The sequence below is a fragment of the Psammomys obesus genome, unplaced genomic scaffold, assembly GCF_907164565.1.
Source record: "Psammomys obesus unplaced genomic scaffold, mPsaObe1.curated_primary_1811, whole genome shotgun sequence".
NCBI classification, from domain to species: Eukaryota; Metazoa; Chordata; class Mammalia; order Rodentia; family Muridae; genus Psammomys; species Psammomys obesus.
This window is the reverse complement of record NW_026590552.1, coordinates 459,908-481,090: the sequence shown is the minus strand read 5'-3', so window position 1 is coordinate 481,090 and position 21,183 is coordinate 459,908. Positions and strand designations below refer to the sequence as shown.

General features: G+C 36.6%; 1 protein-coding gene across 1 annotated transcript in view; it reads right to left on the bottom strand.

Moving 5' to 3' along the window:
- Dmd (dystrophin) overlaps positions 1 to 21,183 on the bottom strand; it is a 1,523,318-nt gene that overhangs the window by 1,331,221 nt on the left and 170,914 nt on the right. Inside the window, exon 16 of the mRNA XM_055607916.1 lies at positions 19,940 to 20,087. Within this exon, the coding sequence (XP_055463891.1) occupies positions 19,940 to 20,087 (148 nt within the window). The remainder of the gene's footprint in view (positions 1 to 19,939; positions 20,088 to 21,183) is intronic.

The window sequence follows — 21,183 nt, the reverse complement described above, 5'->3', positions numbered from 1 at the left end:
AAATAGAAATGGTCATCAAAAATCTCCCATTCAAAAAAAAAAAAAGCCCAGGACCAGATGGTTTCATGGCAGAACTCTACCAGACTTTCTACCAATTCTCTTCAAACTATTCCACAAAATAGAAATGGAAGGAACACTACCAAACTCATTCTATGAAGCCACAGTCACCTTGATACCTAAACCTCAAAAAGACCCAACAATGTTGTGGAGAATAAATCTATATTTATCACACAGCAAAAAATAAAAGACATGTGGATCAAAGCCCTCAACAAAAAACCAGACACACTAAATCTCTTAGAATAAAAAGCAGGGAAGAACCTCATTGGCAAAGGAGACAACTTCCTGAACAGAACACCAACAGCACAGGCTCTAAGATCAACAATCAATAAATAGCACCTCATGAAAATGAAGTTTCTGTAAAGCAAAGAATACTGTCGTCAGACAATAAGACAAACTAGAAACTGGTACAGGATCCTTACTAACCTGATATCTGATGTAGGACTAATATCTAGAATATATAAAGAACTCAAGAATTTAAATAGCAACAAATCAAGTACATCAAGTAAAAATGGGGTACAGAGCTAAAAAGAAAATTCTCAATGGAAAAATATGGAATTGCATAGAAACACTTAAAGAAATGCTCAATGTCCTTAGTCATCAGGGAGATGCAAATCAAAATGACCATGAGATTTCACCTTACAACCATCAGAATAGCTGAGATTAGGAACTCAAGTGACAACACAAGCTGGGGAGGATGTGGAAAAAGGTAACTCTCCTCCATTGCTGGTGGGAGTGTAAACTTGTACAACCATTTTGGAAATCAATCTGACCAATTCTTAGACAGTTAGGAATAGTGCTTCCTCAAGATCCAGCTATGGCACTCCTAGACATATATCCAAAATATGTTCAAGTATAGTGGGGCATATATCACTCCACTGAAGAACGGATACAGAAATTGTGGTACATGTACATAATTGTATACAACTGAGAAATTTAAAACAAAGAAATCATGAAATTTGAAGGCAAATGGTAGTAACAAGAAAAGATCATCCTGAGTGAGGTATCCCAGAAGAAGAAAGACACACATGGTATATATTCATTTAAAGTGAATATTAGACATAAGATAAACATACTAAAATCTGTACAGCTAAAGGTGCTAAGCAAGAAAGAGGACCTTGGGTAAGATGAACAATCATCACTCAGCAAGGTAAATCGGATGGACATTGGAAGAGTGAGAAACAGGGAACAGGACAGGAGCCTACCACAGAGGGCCTTTGAAAGACTCTACTTAGCCAGGTATCAAAAAAGAAGCTGAGACTCATAGCCAAATTCTGGGCAGAGTGCCATGGAATCATATGAAAAAAGGGGGAGATATAAAGGCCTGGAGAGGACAGGAGCGCCACAAGGAGAGCAATAGAACCAAAAATTTTGGGCACAGGGGTCTTTTCTGAGACTGAGATTCCAACTAAGGACCATGAATGGAGATAACATAGAACCCATGCACAGATGTAGCCCATGGAAGCTCAGTGTCTAAGTAGGTTCCCTAATAATGGGAACAGAGATTGTCTCTGATATGAAACCAGTGTCTGGCTCTTTGATCACCTCCCCCTGAGAGGGAACAGCCTTACCAGGCAGTGGAGCAAGACAGTGAAGCCAGTCCTGATGAGACCTGATGGGCTAGGGTCAGAGGGAAGGAGAGGCTGACCTCCCCTATCAGTGGACTTGGGGAGGATCATGGGAGGAGCTGAGGGAAGGAGGATGGTATTGGAAGGTCATGACTGAGTAGGCTATGGCTGATATAAACAGTGAATAATCTGTACTCAATTAAAAAATTAATTTAAACTCTTAAGTCTATATTTTAAAATATCACTAAAAAACTATGCAGTGTATTTAAATTCATTTTACTGCAAGTACCCAGATTGAAGTCTCAAGTGATATATTCACATCAAAAAATAAAATGCATAAATTAACTAAAAAAATTGTTAAACTGTCAGTTTTTATGACAATTTCATGAGTATGGAAGTGGGTAGAAAACTTTAATATGAGATGTCTGTGTATAGAATAAGGGTATAATTGCAGGAAAAAAGAGAAAGTGTTCTCAGCCTAAATGATAAAGGGCCATGAAAGCATAAGTACCTAATGTGTTTGCACATTCTAAGAAAATTATAAATTGAATGTTTATAAAAGTGTTTTCATGTACTGAGGAATATTTTGAGGAAGAAAATAAGTGTTCCATTCTAATGAAAGAATATACATAGCATGAATGAAAACATATCTCAAATATTGTGAAGTAATAATTATTAATTATTAATAATATTAAGAATATTTCTTCCTGTCTGTTTGGACATATGGGTGATTAATTTCTTTTAAAATAGATTTTTTAAAAAAAGTATATCTCATAGTTATATTTCAACAAAAATATTCACAAATATGCACAGAAGCAAACAGAAGCAAGTTTTGTACATGGGCATAGTATCTGTTACTAAACTCTAAAGAAAGGAAAATTAATAATAAACTCAGAAAGAAGCATTAGAAGGGAGAGCAATTTCAGTAGGCAGAAATTACTGGAATATGTTCTTTGCAAAGCATTGTTATTTTGTGACAATTATACACATGAGAATTAATTTGTTTTTCATTAAATATCAATTTCTCTTTCTCACTGCTTTTGTATTGATGTAAACAATTTACAGTTTTATTAATTTGTGATGCGTAATTAATATACTCTGGATTTTTCTCTTACTCTTGGTAATTTCATAAGCTAAGAAAGAGAATCCCTTGGGGACCGCTGGGCAATTCTGCATTTTAAGTCGCTCTTGACTGCTGTGGTTATTATGGTTTGTTACAGTGGTTGTTATTGCTTCCTTATACTAATGTCTAACAATTTGTCAGTTTATAGATGTCATGATAGACAACATACCTTTTAAAACAAGCAATTGACATTATCTACATTTTTGTGTTTTCCTTTTTTAATTAATTTATATTTTATTAATTATACTTTATTCATTTTGTATCCCATCTGTAACTCCTTAATTCACCCCCTCCCAATCCCACTCTCCTTTTTGCTTCTCTTCCCATGCTCCTCCACCAGTCCTCTGATGGGGCAGTCTTCCTCACCATCCAACTGATCCTAGCCATTAATATTTTAATACACTTATTTATGAGAAACTTATGATTTAAACCCTATCTCTGATTTTCTGAATTGTGCCGAATTCCCAATAAATCTGTTATTTACTACTTCTGAAAAGATGCATGGGCTCCAAAAACCTGTAGTAGACTTTCGAAGCAGCAATACAAACCTAACAATATATACCATAAGAATGAGGGTTTGGGCCTATTCTTATTGTAACTTGTTATAGTTGATATTCTTGGGAGGTTTGTTCTTTTCTGAAAGGAGAAACACAGGAGTAGTGAATCTGGGAGAGTTATGAGGTGTGTGTGTGTGTGGTGGAAGTGTAAATAAAATGCAATACAATTTATTTTTAAATTCTTTTCTCATACAATGAATCTTGACCCCACGAGTTACCCCTTGCTCCATTCCTCTAAGATACCTCTCCCGACCCTACAAACACACCTCACCTTTCTCTGAGATTTCATTCCTCCTTCATCCAACAGTGGATTGAAACAGATGCTGAGACTTTCAGGCAAAACATAGGAAGTCTTGTGAAAAAGTCGGGGGAAGGACAAAAAGAGCCAATTAACCAGGGCCCAGTGTGGCTTACTGAGACTGAAGCAGCAACTAAAGACAATGCATTGACTGAACCTAGGACCCTACAAAACATATAGCAGACGGGCAGCTGGAACTTCATGTGGACTTTCTAGTAAGGGAGGAAAGGGCTGTCTCTGAAAGGAACTCTGTTGCTTGCTTCTTTGATCACTTCCCCCTGGTGGGGCTGCCTGGCCAGACCACAATGGAAGAGGATGCACTCAGTCATGAAGAGACTTGTGCTGGAGTGGGTTGGTATAGGAGCCTCTATTTTTCTGAGGAGTAGGGAAAAGGAGATACGTGGAAGGCAGAAGGAGGTTTGAGACAGGATGGAGAGGAAAGAAAGGGCAACAATGGGGATGGAAAGTGAATTAATAAATATTTTTTTTAAATTAAGTGCCTGTTTTCCAATAAATATTAAGGCAATGACTTTCCACGCCATAAGCAGCTAAAAATACTTAATCACTCATTTTGTAATGTATCCCCATTTCTTTTAATTTTAATTTTTTCTTCAAAATTTATTCATTATATATCTTGATTGAAGCCCACTCCCTCAGCTTCCCCCAGGCTCACCCTCCCTCCCTCTTCCCCTTAACCCCTTCCATTATTCCACTGGAAAGGGGAGTTCTCCACTATTGCCATCTGCCCATAGCTTGTTAAGTCTCATTAGAACTGCCTGGAACCTCTTCCTCTGTGCCCTGGCAAGGCTGCTTCACCAAGGGTGAATGATCAAAGGTCAGTCAGCTGAATTCCTGATAGAGGCAGTTCCTGCTCCTCTCACTCAGAGATCCACATGGAGACTGAGCTGCCAATCTGACACATTTGAAGAGGGAGTGAAGGTCCTCTTCATGTGTGGTCCTCTGTTGGTGCATCAGTATCTGCACAACCCCCTGGGCTCAGATCTTTTAGTTTTGTTCGTTTCCTTGTGGGTCTCTTGTCCTCTCCATGTCACGCTATTCCCGTCACCCTCTTCCTCCTTAAGACTCCTTGAGCTCTGTGCAAAGTTTGACCGAGTCTCAGCATCTGCTTTCATCCCCTGTTGGGTGAATTATTTCAGAGGATCATCTATAGTATGCTCCCATCTGGTTCTCTCTCTTCCACTGCTTCTGGTGTCTCCATCTTTATACATTGCTGTGAACCTAAAGCACATGACTAGAGACAAATACCCCTAGCACTATATTTGCTTGCTGAATTCTTTATGTTTGTATATGTCCTCTAGCTACAGAAAACAGGATACATTTTGTGACCATAAAATGAAATCATATGAAATTTTATTACTGCTGAGGAAAAAAATAAAGGGCAAATAATAGTATGAATTATTCTTAACACTGGGGTCTCAACAAAGGGCAACAGATGGCGGAAATATTTACTCAAGTGATTTTTTTCATCAAAGTTTCTATCATCAGCAAGGCTGTTAAGAAGCCTCCAACTCACCAGACAGCCGGTAAAATCAGCACTGTAAAAACTGACTATATACAAAGCATACTTGTGTCCAATTTAGTCTTTTACACCATATGCCTTTAAAAAAGTGTTTGAATCAATCTGTATTAATAGAATGCCAGTTAACTCACATAAGAGAACATATGTGTATTTAAATCCCATTCTATACAGAAATCACATCCACTGTAGCAGATATGGTCACTGACCTATGCAACTAATTTGCCACCTATTACATGTACACAAGTCAGTGGCTTTTCAATAGCAAGTGGACTTTCTGAGAAGCAAATAGAGAACCAGAATAACACTGAGAACTATGACACATCCTATTAAGAACAAGAAAGCATTGTCTCAAACTTTCAGACAAGAGTCCCCTCAATTCCTTTGTGCTTTGTGAATCTAGAGTCCTCAAAATTGAGTCCTTTACAAAATGCTTTCTTCAATCACTGATAGGCAAGATGAAGTGAAATGAAGAACAGCTTAGCTGGTCCTTAACACTGATGGCAGTCCTCTTTCTGCTTTTTTCGCCAAGTCCAAGACATAGGCAAACCGTTACTTCATACAAATGGTGTTCTCTATTAGATACAACAGAGTAGAATCCTATTTTAACTACTTTGACAGTTAATGGGAGTATAACAGAAGTACTGAAATATGCTGCTTTTAATCCAAGTGGGTGTAAACATTGTCTTGTTACAATGATTTAAATTTATTATTTAACAAAGTAGGGTATTGTAATTCAATTTATTTAACCCAAAATACATAAGTATAATGCCTGTCATTGTCATTAAAATTATTAAGCAGCGAAACACAATAGCTATGCAGAATATACCTTGAAAGTGACAACAAAATAGCATTTTACCTTAAAAGAGTTATCAACTCATATAAATATAGCACAATGCTTTTTCACTTTCTATGTCTCCTTAATTTTATATTTGTTGATTTAAAATCCAAACTTTTATTTAAACAACACTATGTTTTTTACTTACCAAGGGTGAACTCAAATGCATTTCATTTTAAAGATTCAAAGCCTTACACATATTCATGGCAATATTCTTTAGAAGGTATTGTTAATTTTTAAAATGGTTCACTAAGCAGCATTATCCCATAAGAGCAAACAGGCTGCTTTTCCATTAAGAGAAACAATATTCAGTACTTGCAAATATTTAACCTAATGCTGATTTTTATTATTTCTACTGATAACTGTAAGAATTCAATATCATTCAACAACAGCTTATGTTTTATAAGTTTTTTTTCAAGTTTAGCTGATTGCAGGTTATATCTTAGCATTAGAGATTTTGTGATTTACCAAGGTCATTGATGACACAGTAATTGTTACTGCCACCATATGAGTTAACATTATTTTACCTTATATCCTTTTTAATTGATTAATTATTATTTATTAAAATATATTCACTTTGTATCCTAGATGTAGTCCCCTCTTGTCTCCTCCCAGTCCCACCCTCCATCCTTCTTTTCTCCCTATGTCCCTCCCCTAGTCCACTGATAAGGGAGGACCTCCTCCCCTTTCATCTGATCCAAGCCTATCAGGACTGACTGCATTGTCTTCCTCTGTGGCTCTGCAAAACTTCACCCTCAGGGGAAGGTGATAAAGAGACTGCCACAAAGTTCATGTCAGAGACAGTTCCTGATTTCTTTACTGGGACACCCATTTGGAAACTGAACAACCTATGGGCTTCATCTGAGCAAGGGGTCTAGGTCCTCTTCATGCATAGTACTTGGTTGAAGTATCAGTATTTTTCTTGGTGGGGTGGAGGCTCTGTTGGTCTCTTTGTGGAGCTCCTGTGCCCTAGATATCTTTCTCTTCCTTCTTCTTCAAGGTTCCCAATGCTTGGCTATGAGTCTGAGCATCTCCTTTAATACCCTGATGGATAGCGTCTTTCAGAGACCCCTGTGAAAGACTCCTGTCCTGTTCCCTGTCTTATACTTCTGATGTGTATTCAGTTTACCCTTCTGAATGAAGTTTCAGCCTCTTCCCTAGTGTCCTCCTTGTTGTTTAGTTTCTTTAGGACTATAGATTTTAGTATGTTTATCCAAAGGCACAGGTTAACAGAATGGTTGAGGAGATAGGATCCCACATTCTGCTGCATTTAACTTATATTAAAAAAACAAAACAAAACAAAAAAACACTCATTAGCAACTCTTCTTCTTATTTAGAAAAATGAGAAGACAAAAGTGCAGCTTAGGTGTATCTCTATATGAATGGGGTTTTTCCTCCATTTTTCCTCCAGGTGCTATACTTTAAGAAGTTCCCATAGTTCATGGAAATAATATTTAATGTCATTTCCAAGTTGGGTTTCCTATATTCCATATGGTTCAGAAGAATAATTCAGTAAAAATTTAATTTATATAAATGTGGGCTATTCACTCATTAAGAGTGGCAACCCATAATGAGGTATTATACTAAATGTAGTATTACTTTGTGAGCAATGTCATTCTTCCACCAAACTTATTGTTATTTCCTGGCTCAATAAGGAATGAACACAGCCAAGGTTAAGAACTAAGACATTTACCACAATATTCTGTGTGATATGGATGTGTCTTAATAAATCATCTTTAAGTAAATATTTACCCAGACTGAAAATTATACAGACATCTTAATGTGTATATATGCATGCACATATAGGCAGATTTCATATTTAATGAAGAAAAATCAGGATAAATTTTTATAGGGCTTATGAAATCATTAACATCTCTATATCTAAAGGAACATTTTCCTAGGTATATATAAACCTCTTTCTTATTTATTTGAAGGTTAAGAAATGGAGTATATAAAATAATTTTACAACTTCTCTCTACTTGAGTAGGAAACATATTTATATGTGTTCACCAATTTCACGAAATAAATTACACTGTTATGAAGTGGAAAATTTTTTCATATACTGTAGGCATATAACATTATGAGGGACTTGCCAGACTGCATTAATATTAATATATTAAAATCTTGGTTTTGTGTTTTGGCAATTTTTAATAAAAGGGAGAATATTTAGCATCACTTTTGAATATCAAATAACATGTATAAAAGAAGACTTTTGAAGATATTGAACACAGGACAAAGGACTATGACTACAGGGTGAATGAAAAAAATTATATGACTGAGTAATAAATTTGCCCAATTTCCTGTATTGGCATATTTCTTTATTATAAGAAAAGATGAGGAAATGTTCAAAACTGATTTGACTTGATTTCAGGAAATGGAGCTCAAAGTGCAAGAGGTTCAAAAGTGGTTAGATATCGCAAGGCAAAATAATAGAAATGACAGAAAACATAAAAGAACTTTGAAGACCTGTAAGAAGCTTTTTTCTGTTTTTCCTAAATAGCTGATATATGTGAGAAAGTTGTGGAAGACAAGAGAAAGGAGCTAAATTTTGACTTTGATGTTTGCCACTAGCCACTAATGAATGAAAACTAAAATCATTCAAGGGGCATAGATTATACAGAAAGAATTTGCCTCAGTAGTGTGACAAAATTAGTTGCCTAATCACAAATGATAATGTATAAAAGAAATTCTATAAATATAAAGCTGTTTCAAATTAGGTTATCTGAATCTTAGAAGATAGCTTAAGAAATTTATTTGAATGATATATTAGCATTTATCAATTAAATTTCCTAACGTCTAACAAAATTTAAAAGTTACCAGATATTCAAGGATAGATTAAAATATTACTCATAATAAGGATAAAACATATTAACTAAATTTAACCAAAATATGCAGTCTTTTGAGATCATACAGAACTAAGAATTATTATATCTGTATTTTACATCATTATGATGGTATAGGTATACTCTGTGTAAACACAGAGTAAGTATAAAATCACTGAAATTTCACATCTAAGAAATGGTAATAACAATATATGCTATCAAAAATATACACAAAAGGGATTAATCAATGATAGAGAGCACAAAATGTCATTAAGCTTCACAAAAAAAGTACATAAATAAATAGAGGGGGGAAGAAGCACAAGGAAAATGAAAGGATATTGATGACCATTTTAAATGAGATAATATATAAGCACTTGGTGGGTTCATTACTTAAAAATAAAGGCCTAAACATTTTGAAAATTTGTTGAAAGTTATGATCCCATTTATAAAATGATGAATAAGATAAATATGAAGACAAATGTATCATCAGCACATAAATCAATTGATAGATCAAAAATCAATTTTTAATACACATTGATCATTATAATTCACTCTCATAGCTATCATTGAAAAGCAGGAGTCCACAATCAAACAGATGAAGGAAATGGTGCAAGACATGAAAACAGAATTAGAATCAATAAAGAAAACACAAATAGAGAAAAACCAGGAGCTGGAGAACAAAGAGAAAAGATCAGGAACTACAAAGGTAAGCATCACCAACAGAATACAAGAAATGGAAGAAAGAATCTCAGGAGCCGAAGATACACTTGCGGAAATTGACACATCTCTCAAAGAAAAAATAAAATCAGAAAAGTTCCAAACACAAAACATCCAAGAAATCAAGGACACCATGAAAAGACAAAACCTAAGAATAATAGGAGGAGAAGAAAAAGAAGACATCAGGCTCAAAGGTCCGGAAAATATTTTCAAGAAAATTATAGAAGAAAACTTTCCCAATTTAAAGAAGGAGATGGCCATAAACACACAAGAGGCCTACAGAACTCCAAGCAGACTAGACCAGAAAAGAAATTCTTCACGTCACATCATAGTCAAAACACTGAACATACAAAACAAAGAAAAAATTCTAAAAGCAGCAAGGGAAAAAGGCCTAACATATGAAGATAGACCTATCAGAATCACACCAGATTTCTCAATAGAAACTATGAAAGCCAGAAGGGCCTGGACAGAAATCATACAGTCCTTAAGGGACCACAGATTCCAACCCAGACTACTATACCCAGCAAAACTTTCAATCAACATAGACGGAGAATTCAAAATATTCCAAGACAAAACCAAATTTTAACAATATCTACATAGTAACCCAGCTCTACAGAAGTTACTAGAAGGGAAACTCCAAACCAAAGAAAACAACTACATGGAAGGAAACAGAGGAAATAGATAACTACACAACAATAAAACCAAAAGAAGACAAGCAATGAAACTCAGTGACACCACCAACACCACATCTAAAGTAAGTAACCATTGTTGGTCACTAGTTTCTATCAACATCAAAGGACTCAACTCCCCAATTAAAAGACACAGACTAACAGAATGGTTGCAGAAACACGATCCATCATTCTGTTGCATCCAAGAAACACACCTATGCAACAAAGATAAACACTACCTCAGAGTAAAGGGCTGGAAAAATGTCTTTCAAGCAAATGGTTCCAGAAAACAAGCGGGAGTAGCCATCCTAATATCTAATAAAATAGACTTTCAACCCAAGTTAATCAAAAAAGATAAGGACGGCCACTATATTCTCATCAAAGGAAAAATCCACCAAGAGGACATCACAATTTTGAATATCTATGCCCCAAATACAAGAGCACCTACATTCGTAAATGAAACAATATTAAAGCTTAAATCACACATTGATCCTAAAACCCTAATAGTGGGAGACTTCAACACTCCACTCTCACCAAGGGACAGATCAACAAGACAGAAAACAAATAGGGAAATAAAAACACTTACCGAGACCCTAAATCAAATGGAACTAATAGACGTCTACAGATCTTTTCATCCAAACTCAAAAGAGTATGCCTTCTTTTCAGCACCTCATGGAACATTCTCCAAAATAGACCATATAGTTGGTCATAAAGGAAGCCTCAACAGATACAAAAAGATTGAAATAATCCCTTGTATCCTATCTGACCACCATGGACTTAAGCTGGACCTCAACAACAACAAAAATAACAAACAGCCTACACGCACATGGAAACTGAACAACCTGTTAATCAATGACAGCTGGGTTAAGGAAGAAATAAAGAAAGAAATTAAAGACTTCCTAGAATTCAATGAAAATGAAGGCACAACATACCCAAATTTATGGGACACCTTGAAAGCAGTGATCAGGGGAAAATTTATAGCACTACGGGCCTGCAAGAAGAAATTCGTAACATCACATACAAACAACTTAATGGCCCAACTGAAAAACCTAGAAAAAAAAAGAAGCAGATACACCCAAGAGAAGCAGAAGGCTGGAAATAATCAAACTCAGGGCTGAAATCAATCAATTAGAAACAAATAAAACTATTCAAAAAATCAATGAAACAAAAAGCTGGTACTTTGAGAAAATCAACAAGATAGACAAACCCTTAGCCAAACTAACTAAAAAAGCAGAGAGAATCTATTCAAATCAACAAAATCAGAGATGAAAAGGGTGACATAACTACAGACACAGAGGAAATTCAAACAATCATTAGGTCATAATACAAAAGCCTGTATGCCACAAAATTTGAAAATCTAAATGAAATGGACAATTTTCTTGATAGATTCCATCTTCCAACATTAAGTCAAGATCAGGTAGAAAGACTGAACAGCCCTATATCCCCCAAGGAAATTGAAGCAGTCATTCACAGTCTCCCCTATAAAAAAAGCCCTGGGCCAGATGGTTTCAGCGTGGAATTCTACCAGACCTTCAAAGAACTGCTCACACCAATTCTCCTCAAACTATTCCACAAAATAGAAAAGAAGGTACATTACCAAACTCATTCTATGAAGCAACAGTCACCCTGATACCTAAACCACACAAAGACCCAACAAAAAAAGAGAACTTCAGACCTATCTCTCTTATGAACATTGACACAAAAATACTCAATAAAATACTTGCAAACCGAATCCAAGAACACATCAAAGATATCATCCACCATGACCAAGTAGGCTTCATCCCAGGCATGCAAGTGTGGTTCAACATACGGAAATCCATCAATGTAATCCACCACATACACAAACTGAAGGAGAAAAACCACATGATCATCTCCTTAGATGCTGAAAAAGCATTTGACAAAGTCCAACACCCATTCATGTTTAAAGTCTTGGAGAGATCAGGAATACAAGGCACATATCTAAACATAGTAAAGGCAATATACAGCAAGCCTATAGCCAACATCAAACTCAATGGAGAGAAACTTAAATCAATCCCACTGAAATCAGGGACAAGACAAGGCTGCCCACTCTCTCCATATCTCTTTAACATTGTACTTGAAGTCCTAGCCAGAGCAATAAGACAACTAAAGGAGATCAAGGGGATACAAATCGGAAAGGAAGAGGTCAAAGTGTCACTATTCGCAGATGATATGATAGTATATATGAGCGACCCCAAAAATTCAACCAGAGAACTCCTCCAGCTGATAAACACCCACAGCAAAGTGGCAGGATACAAAATCAACTCAAAAAAAATCAGAAGCCCTCCTATATACCAAAGACAAAAGGGCCGAGAAAGAAATTAGGGAAACAACACCCTTCACAATAGCCACTAATAACATAAAGTACCTTGGGGTGACACTAACCAAGCAAGTGAAAGACCTGTTTGAGAAAAACTTCAAGTCTCTGAAGAAAGAAATTGAAGAAGATCTCAGAAGTTGGAAAGATCTCCCGTGCTCATGGATTGGTAGGATTAACATTGTGAAAATGGCCATCCTGTCAAAAGCAATCTACAGATTCAATGCAATTCCCATCAAAATACCAACTCAATTCTTTACAGACCTTGAAAAAAAGATTCTCAGCTTCATATGGAGAAAAAAAAAACCCAGAATCTCCAAAACAATCCTGTACAACAACAGATCATCTGGAGGTATCTCTATCCCCGATCTAGAAGTTGTACTAAAGAGCAATAGTAATAAAAACTGCATGGTATTGGCATAAAAACAGAAAGGAGGATCAATGGAACCGCATAGAAGACCCAGAAATAAACCCACACACCTATGAATACTCGATTTTTGACAAAGAAGCCAAAACCATTCAATGGAAAAAAGACAGCATCTTCAACAAATGGTGCTGGTCCAACTGGATGTCCACATGCAGAAAAATACAAACAAATCCATAATTATCACCCTGCACAAAACTAAAGTCCAAGTGGATCAAAGACCTCAACATAAAACCAGGTACTCTAAATCAGTTGGGAAAAAAAGTGGGGAACAGCCTAGAACTCATTGACACAGGAGACAACTTCCTGAAAAGAACACCAACAGCACAGGCTCTAAGAGCAACAATCAATAAATGGGACCTCATGAAACTGAAAAGCTTCTGTAAAGGAAAGGACACTGTCATCAAAACAAAACGCCTGCCTACAGATTGGGAAAGAATCCTCACTAAACCTTTATCTGACAGGGAACTAATATTGAGTATATACAAAGAACTAAAGAAGCTGAAAAGCAGCAAACCAAGTAATCCACTTAAAAAATGGGGAACAGAGCTAAACAGAGAATTCTCTGTAGAGGAATATCGAATGGCAGAGAAACACTTAAAGAAATGCTCATCCTCATTAGTCATCAGAGAAATGCAAATCAAAACAACCTTGAGATATCACCTTACACCCATCAGAATGGCCAAGATGAAAAACTCAAGGGACAGCACATGATGGAGAGGTTGTGGAGAAAGGGGAACCCTCCTCTACTGCTGGTTGGAATGTAAACTGATACAACCACTCTGGAAATCTATCTGGCGCTTTCTCAGACAATTAGGAATAGTGCTTCCTCAAGACCCAGCTATACCACTGCTAGGTATTCCCAAAGTTTGCTCAAGTACACAAAAGGGATATTTGCTCAACCATGTGTATAGCAGCATTATTTGTAATAGCCAGAACCTGGAAACAACCCAGATTTCCATCAATGGAGGAATGGGTACAGAAATTATGGTATTTTTATACAATGGAATACTATTTAGCAGTCAAAAAGGAGTAAATCATGAAATTTGCAGGCAAATGGTGGGATCTAGAAAAGATCATCCTGAGTGAAATATCCCAGAAGGAGAAAGACAAACATGGTATATACTCACTTATATAGACCTATAAGATATTATAAACATAATGAAATCTATACACCTAAAAAAGATAATCAAGAGAGCAGACATGGGGTAGGATTATCAATCCTCGTTTAGAAAGACAGATGGGATGCGCATTGAACATATGACAGGAGTCTACTGAGCACATTTGAAAGACTCTAGCAGTGTTTTCAAAGCAAAGACTCATGACCAAACCAATGGCAGAGTACAGGGAATCATAAGAAAGAAGGGGAGTTAGTCTGATGAGGAAAGGATAGGAGCTCCACGAGGACCAAATATATCTGGGCACAGGGTCTTTTCTGAGACTGACATGCAACCAAGGACCATGTATGAATGTAACCTAGAACCTCTGCTCAGATGTAACCTGTGGTAGCACAGTAACCAATTGGTTTCCCATAGTGAGGGGAACAAGGACTGTTTCTAACAGGAACTCAATGACTGGCTCTTTGGCCTCCCCACCCCCCAAGGGAGGAGCAGTCCTGTTAGGCCACAGAGGAGAGCTTTGCAGCCAGTCCTGAAGATACCTGATAAAACAGGATCAGATGAATGGGGAGGAGATCCCCCCTATCAGTGGACTTGGCAAGGGGCACGGTGGAGATGAGGGAGGGAGGGAGGGACTGGGAGGGAATGAGGGATCGGGACATGGCTGGGATACAGAGCTAAAATGTAACTGATAAGAAAAAAATAAAATTAAAAAAATAATAATTCACTCTCATTAAGAACTCACTAAGAAATAAACATTTAAAAAGTACAAGTGTTGTCTTCTTCTGTGGCCTGGTAATGCTGCTCCCCCCTCAGGTGGAGGTAATCAAAGAGCAGGCCAATCAGTTCATATTAGAGACAGTCCCTGTTCCTATTACTATAGAACCCACTTGGACACTGAACGGCCAAGGGCTACATTTGTTCAGGGTTCTTAAGTTATCTCCATGAATGGTCCTTGGTTTGAGTATCAGTCTCAGGATAGACCCCTGTGCTCAGATTTTTTGGTTCCTTTGCTCTCCTTGTGGAGTTCCTGCAATGCAGCCAGCCACTCCTGATGAGACCTAATTGACTAGGATCAGAAGGAAGGAAAAGAAGACCTCCCTTATCAGTGGACTTGGGGAGGGGAATAAGTGCAGAGGAGGAAGGAAGGGAGGGATTGGGACGGGAGGAGGGAGGGAACCACAGGGGGATACAAAGTGAATAAAGTGTAATTAATAAAGAATTTAAAATAAATAAATATTTAAAACTTTAAAAATTTTACAAGTAATAGGGGAAGAGGGTGAAGGGAGGAGGGAGAGAGGGGGGACTGGGGAAAGTTGAGGGAGGCTGCTTAAATCTGGATATATACTGAATAAATTGCAAAGAAATTAAATAAAATTTTAAAAAGTGCAAGTCTATACTATGGACAGGGAGTCTACCAATTGTGATACATGGTGCAGATAGCATGAACAAGGCCTTTACTCTAGTATTACTCAACATTGGGAAAGAAGAAAGGAGTTATACTATTATTTCTGTATTGTTTTACATCAAAATGAATTCATAATGACTTTATAATAAATAATCATATTTAGTATGTAATATTAAAATATATGAATTATATTTATTTAGTCTGATATCTTTAGAAAAAAAATATATATGGCTTCAAGAACCGGATTTTTTATTTAATTTAATTTATTTATTATACTTTATTCACTTTGTCTTCCTGCTGGAGCCACTTCCCTCCTCTCCTCCCAGTCCCACCCATATTTCTCTTATCTCCCTATGCTCTTTCACTAGTACCTTGATAAAGAATAACTCCTTGTACCCCTTACTAGGGATCACTTGAAAACTGAGCAGCCAATGGGCCTCCTTTGAACAGGCAGTCTAAGACCTCTCCATGCATAGTCCTTGGTTGGAGTATCAGTCTCTGTAGTCCTCCCTGGGCCCAGGTATTTTGGCTGTGTTGTTCTCCTTGTGGAGTTCCTCTCCCTCCATTTCTTTCTATCTTTCTCTTCTATAAGAATTCCAACACTGTGGTACGTTTACACAATGGAATATTACTCAGCAAATAAAGCAAGGAAATCATGAAATCTGCAGACAAATGGTGGGAACTAAAAAAGATCACCCTGAATGAGGTCATCCAGAAGCAAAAAGACACACATGGTATATACTCACTTATAAGTCGATATTAACCATAATATACAGGATAAACATACTAAAATCTATAGTCCTAAAGAAGATAAACAACAAGGAGGACACTAGGGAAGATTCTTAATCCTCATTCAGAGAAGCAAACAGGGTAGACATCAGAAGTAGGAGAAGAAATGGAACAGGACAGGAGCCTTCCACAGAGGATCTATGAAAGACTCTACCCACTAGGGTATTGAGACTCATTTTTTTATTTAATTATTTTTATGAATTACAGTTTATTCTCTTTTTATCCCTCCTGTACCTCCCTTCCTCTTCCCCTCCCAATCCCACCTGCCCCCTTCCCCACCTGTGTCCCTCTTCCAGTACACTGAGGCTCATATTTTTAAGTCCCATAGACAAGATTGATTTTTTTAAAATTAATTTGTATTTTTTGTGTACAATTATGCATTTCATTTGGTTTCTTTAAACCCCTCATGCTTGAAGCCCCCATGTATTTGTTGGATACTGTTACTTGAGTAACTTTGGACATAGAACATGATGTAATTAATTTTGTGTCTTTGCATCATATTTATGTATGCTGCTCTTTCTTTTTGTAATTTTTATTTTTTTATATTAATCACAGAGGAGAGGAGCTCACAGGGACAAAATACATCAAGGCACAGGGGTCATCTATAAAACTGTTTCTTCAACCAAGGACCATGTATGGATATAACCTAGAACCCCTGCTCGGATGTAGCCTATGGTAACTCAGTCTCCATGTGGGCATCCTAGTAAGGGGAACAGGGACTATTTTTGATATGAACTCAATGGCTGACTCTTTGACTCCCCCCTCCCCGAAGGAGGAGCAGCCTTACTAGGCCACAGAGGAGGACATGGCAGCCAGTCCTGGAGATACCTGATAAGCTAGGGTCAGAGAGAAGGGGAGGAGGACCTCCCCTAGCAGTGGACTTGGAAAGGGGCAGGGAGGAGATGAGGGAGGAAGGGTGGGATTGGGAGGGAATGAGAGAGGGAGCTTTGGCTGGGATACAAAGTAAATAATCTGCGATTAATATAATTTGTATTTTTTTATATGCATTGGTGTTTTTGTTTGCATACATAAGGCGGTCGGGTCCCCTGGAACAGAGGTTATAGACAGTTGTGAGCTAACATGTGGGTACTGGGAATTGAACCCAGGTCCTTTGGAAGAGCACACAGTGCTCTTAATGACTGCGCCAACTCCCCAGCCCCCATGAACATTTTATATGTATATATATATATGTATACATATATACATATATATATACATATATATATATACATATATATACATATATATATGTATACATATATACATATACCTTTCATCCTGACATCATATGCTTCCTTAGCTCAACATTCATATTGCTGTTATTCAGAATGTATCTTCTGTATGATTGCAGAATATAAATGAATGAATTTCCTTTAATTCATGCTAACATTAATGTATATACAAATGTATATATATGTATATGTATATATATATAAGTTTAGGAGACTATAAAATACTTTTCTTCACATAGCCTTATTTTTAAAAAGATGTTTGAGTGCAGTTTCTGGACATACTTTTTCTAGATAAAAACTTCACAACAAAAAATTGTAAAGTCTATTATAATAAATAATTTTGAAATGTTTAGTTCCCTGTAAGGTGGAGACTTTCAGAGAACTCTCAGTAGTAGGCTCCCATCATGGTGTCTTTCTTCCACCGCTTCTGGTTCTTGTCCTGTTTGCAAGTTTGAATGAGATTTAGGTATTCTCCCTAGTGTCCTCCTTAGTGTTTAGCTTCTTTAGGTCTCTAGATGCTTATCCTTTATTATATGACTAATATCCACTTACAAGTGAATATATACCATGTATGTCTTTCTGTTTTTCTGTTACCTCACTCAGGATGATTTTCCTTGTTCCCACCATTTGCCTGCAAATTTCAGGATTTCCTTGTTTATAATAGTTCAGTAGTATTCCATTGTGTAAATATACCACAATTTTTGCATCCATTTCTCTGCTGAGGGACATCTAGGTTGTATCCAGATTCTGGATAAAGCTGCTGTGAACATAGTTGAACAAATGTCCTTATTGAATGGGAGGATATCTTTTGGGTATATGCCCAGGAGTGGTAGACCTGGATCTTGAAGTAGTGCTATTCCCAATTTTCTGAGAAAGCACCAGCTTTATTTCAAAAGTGTTTGTACAAGATTGTACTCCCATCAGCAATGGTGGAGGGTTCCCCTTACTCCACATGCTCTCCAGCATGGCATGTTTTGTCACTTGAGTTTTTGTTCATAGCCATTCTGATATCTGTAAGATGGAATCTCAGTGTTGTTTTTATTTGCATTTCCCTGATGACTAATTGTTGAACATTTCTTTTTTTTAATTTTTTATTATCATCATTTATAACAATTTATTCAGTTTGTATCCCCGCTGTGGACCCTTCCCTCATCTCCTTCCAAACCCAACCTCCTCTCCCTAAGCCTCTCCCCTAGTCCACTGAGAGAGGCAGTCCTCCTTCCTTTCTGATTGACCCTAGCCTATCAGGTCTTATCAGGACTAATTGCGTCGTCTTCCTCTGTGGCCTGGCAAGACTGCATCTACCAGTGGGTGCAGAACCTACCACCGAGTTCATGTCAGCGATATCCCCTGCTCCCCTTATTAGAATACCTACTTGGAGACTGAATCTATAGGCTACATCTGAGCAAGAGTTTTAAATACTCTCCATGTATTTTCTTTGATTGGACTATCAGTGTTTCTCTGCCACTTGATATTCTTCTGTGGAGAATTCTCTGATTAACTTTGTACCCCGTTTTTTAAATTAGATTTTTTAGTTTGTTGGTGTCTAACTTCTTGAATTCTTTATATATTTTGCCTTCTTTCTTAATAAGTATTTACACACAGTGAAAGTTAGTCACAATTCAAGCCCATTTGATAGAAAATGGCGAAATGAATAATGAGCAACAAGGAACCAAAATCATAAGACTCGGCATGATAAACCATATTTCTTAGATCTAATCTATATATTTCATTAACAAAATTATATATTCCACCATCCACTTTATTTTATCTGCACATTAAAAGACACAACATGTTGGAATCTTATTTTTCCCTGGTTATAATTCATATGTTTCATTTCCATTAACATAAATCAGAAAAAAAGTCAATAAGTACTAACAATTAACTCGACATTGTTTTGGCCTCTCATCTGGCTCAGAAGGCATTTTGTCAATAAGATGTATAGAAACATTGCTACATCACCAAAAACAGTCTTGAGGGAAATAGACTTGTAATTTTATCATGTTGGATATTTGCAGAAACTACATTACTACTAAGGATGCCTCCACTTCTCCTTCTGGATAGGTTCCAACATAAGGCAAACACACACACATACACACACACAGGAGAACGTATGAAATAGAGACAGAGAAAGAATGAAAGCCACAGAACATACTATACCCTGCCCTAAGATGATTTCCTGCATCACAGATGCAATTACACTCATCAGTTCATCATATGGACCAGTAGTACCTAGGTAGATACTCTCATCCTTTCACAAAATATTCATAACACAATTTCTATGCATACTTGTTATGATGATTTTTCATAGCATGTTCAGTGAACATGGAAAAAGTCAGGAATTATATACTTTGTTCATCCTTCCAACTAAGCTTGCAGTACTGAAATATTAAAAATATTGCTGCAAAAATAAAGACAATATAAAAAAGGAAATCCCAAAAGTCTTACCTTAAGATACCATTTGTATTTAGCGTGTTCCCAATTTTCAGGATTTTTTGTCTTTTTGAAAAACTGTTCGACTTCTTTCAGCCATTGATTAAATACCTTCATATCATAATGAAAGTGTCGCCACTTATCCAACGATCTATCAAATTGCCTAGATTTAGAAAACATGAATGAAACAAAGTAAGTAGTTTATAAGAAATATTTTGTGAACATCACACATTCTTTTCTCTATTCTGACAAATGCATTTTTTTTGTACTGTCTTGCATCTCTAGATTTAATTTTCAATTATCAGACACAATAACTAATGTTAAATAGAAAGTGTGAATTGAAACAAAAATTATTTTTTCCTTTAAAATTTAACATATATATTAATTAAAATGAAGATTGGGCAATTACTTATAAGTATTAGCATCATTTTATATATATATATATTTATATATATATGATATATATATATATACATATATATATGATTTGGTGAATTTTTTTATTTTTTATTTTAACTTTTATTGATTACACTTTAATCACTTTGTATCCCTCCATAAACCCTTCCTTCCTTCCCTCCTAACCCCACCTTCCCTCCCCCTTCTCTATGTATGTCTAATGATAATTTTTAAAAATTACAGGGCCTTTAAACATTTTAAAATTGTAAAAGGTGTTTCAGAACCATACATTCATTTTTTAATTCGTTTGATTATTTTAATTCATTTTCAGTCTCATAAGGTTTATGAATTACAACATTCCTCCTGCTTCAAACTATAATTGAGATTATTAAGAATCCTGCTGCCTGCCAAAGTCCCTCCTCCCACCGTACCTCCATTCTATGGGGACTCTGACAAAATTTTGGTCTGACCCAGATTAGTTTCTTCTTGCAGACTGTTTTAAGCTCCTTTCTAGTCTATCCCAATTCCATTGTGTCAGCCACACCAAGTAACAGCTTCTACCATAGACACTCAGTGGCCACACAGGACTAGGACTCAGCTAGGCAATTTTCACTGTCCTTATTGTACTCTATTATTTTATATGCTGTCTGACCCTCAGCCCTATGATGGCATGTTTGCAGATGCCTTTCCTCTCCCATCAAGTACGTTCACTAGAGACTACAAACCATCCTACAGAGCCACTATTATACCCAGAGTCCAACACCAGCAAGTATTCCCCAAGAACATAGAGACACTCTGGCCAGTAAAAAAGACTGATCACCACACCATAAAGCACAGAGAGGAAACAGAAACCAAAAAAAAAA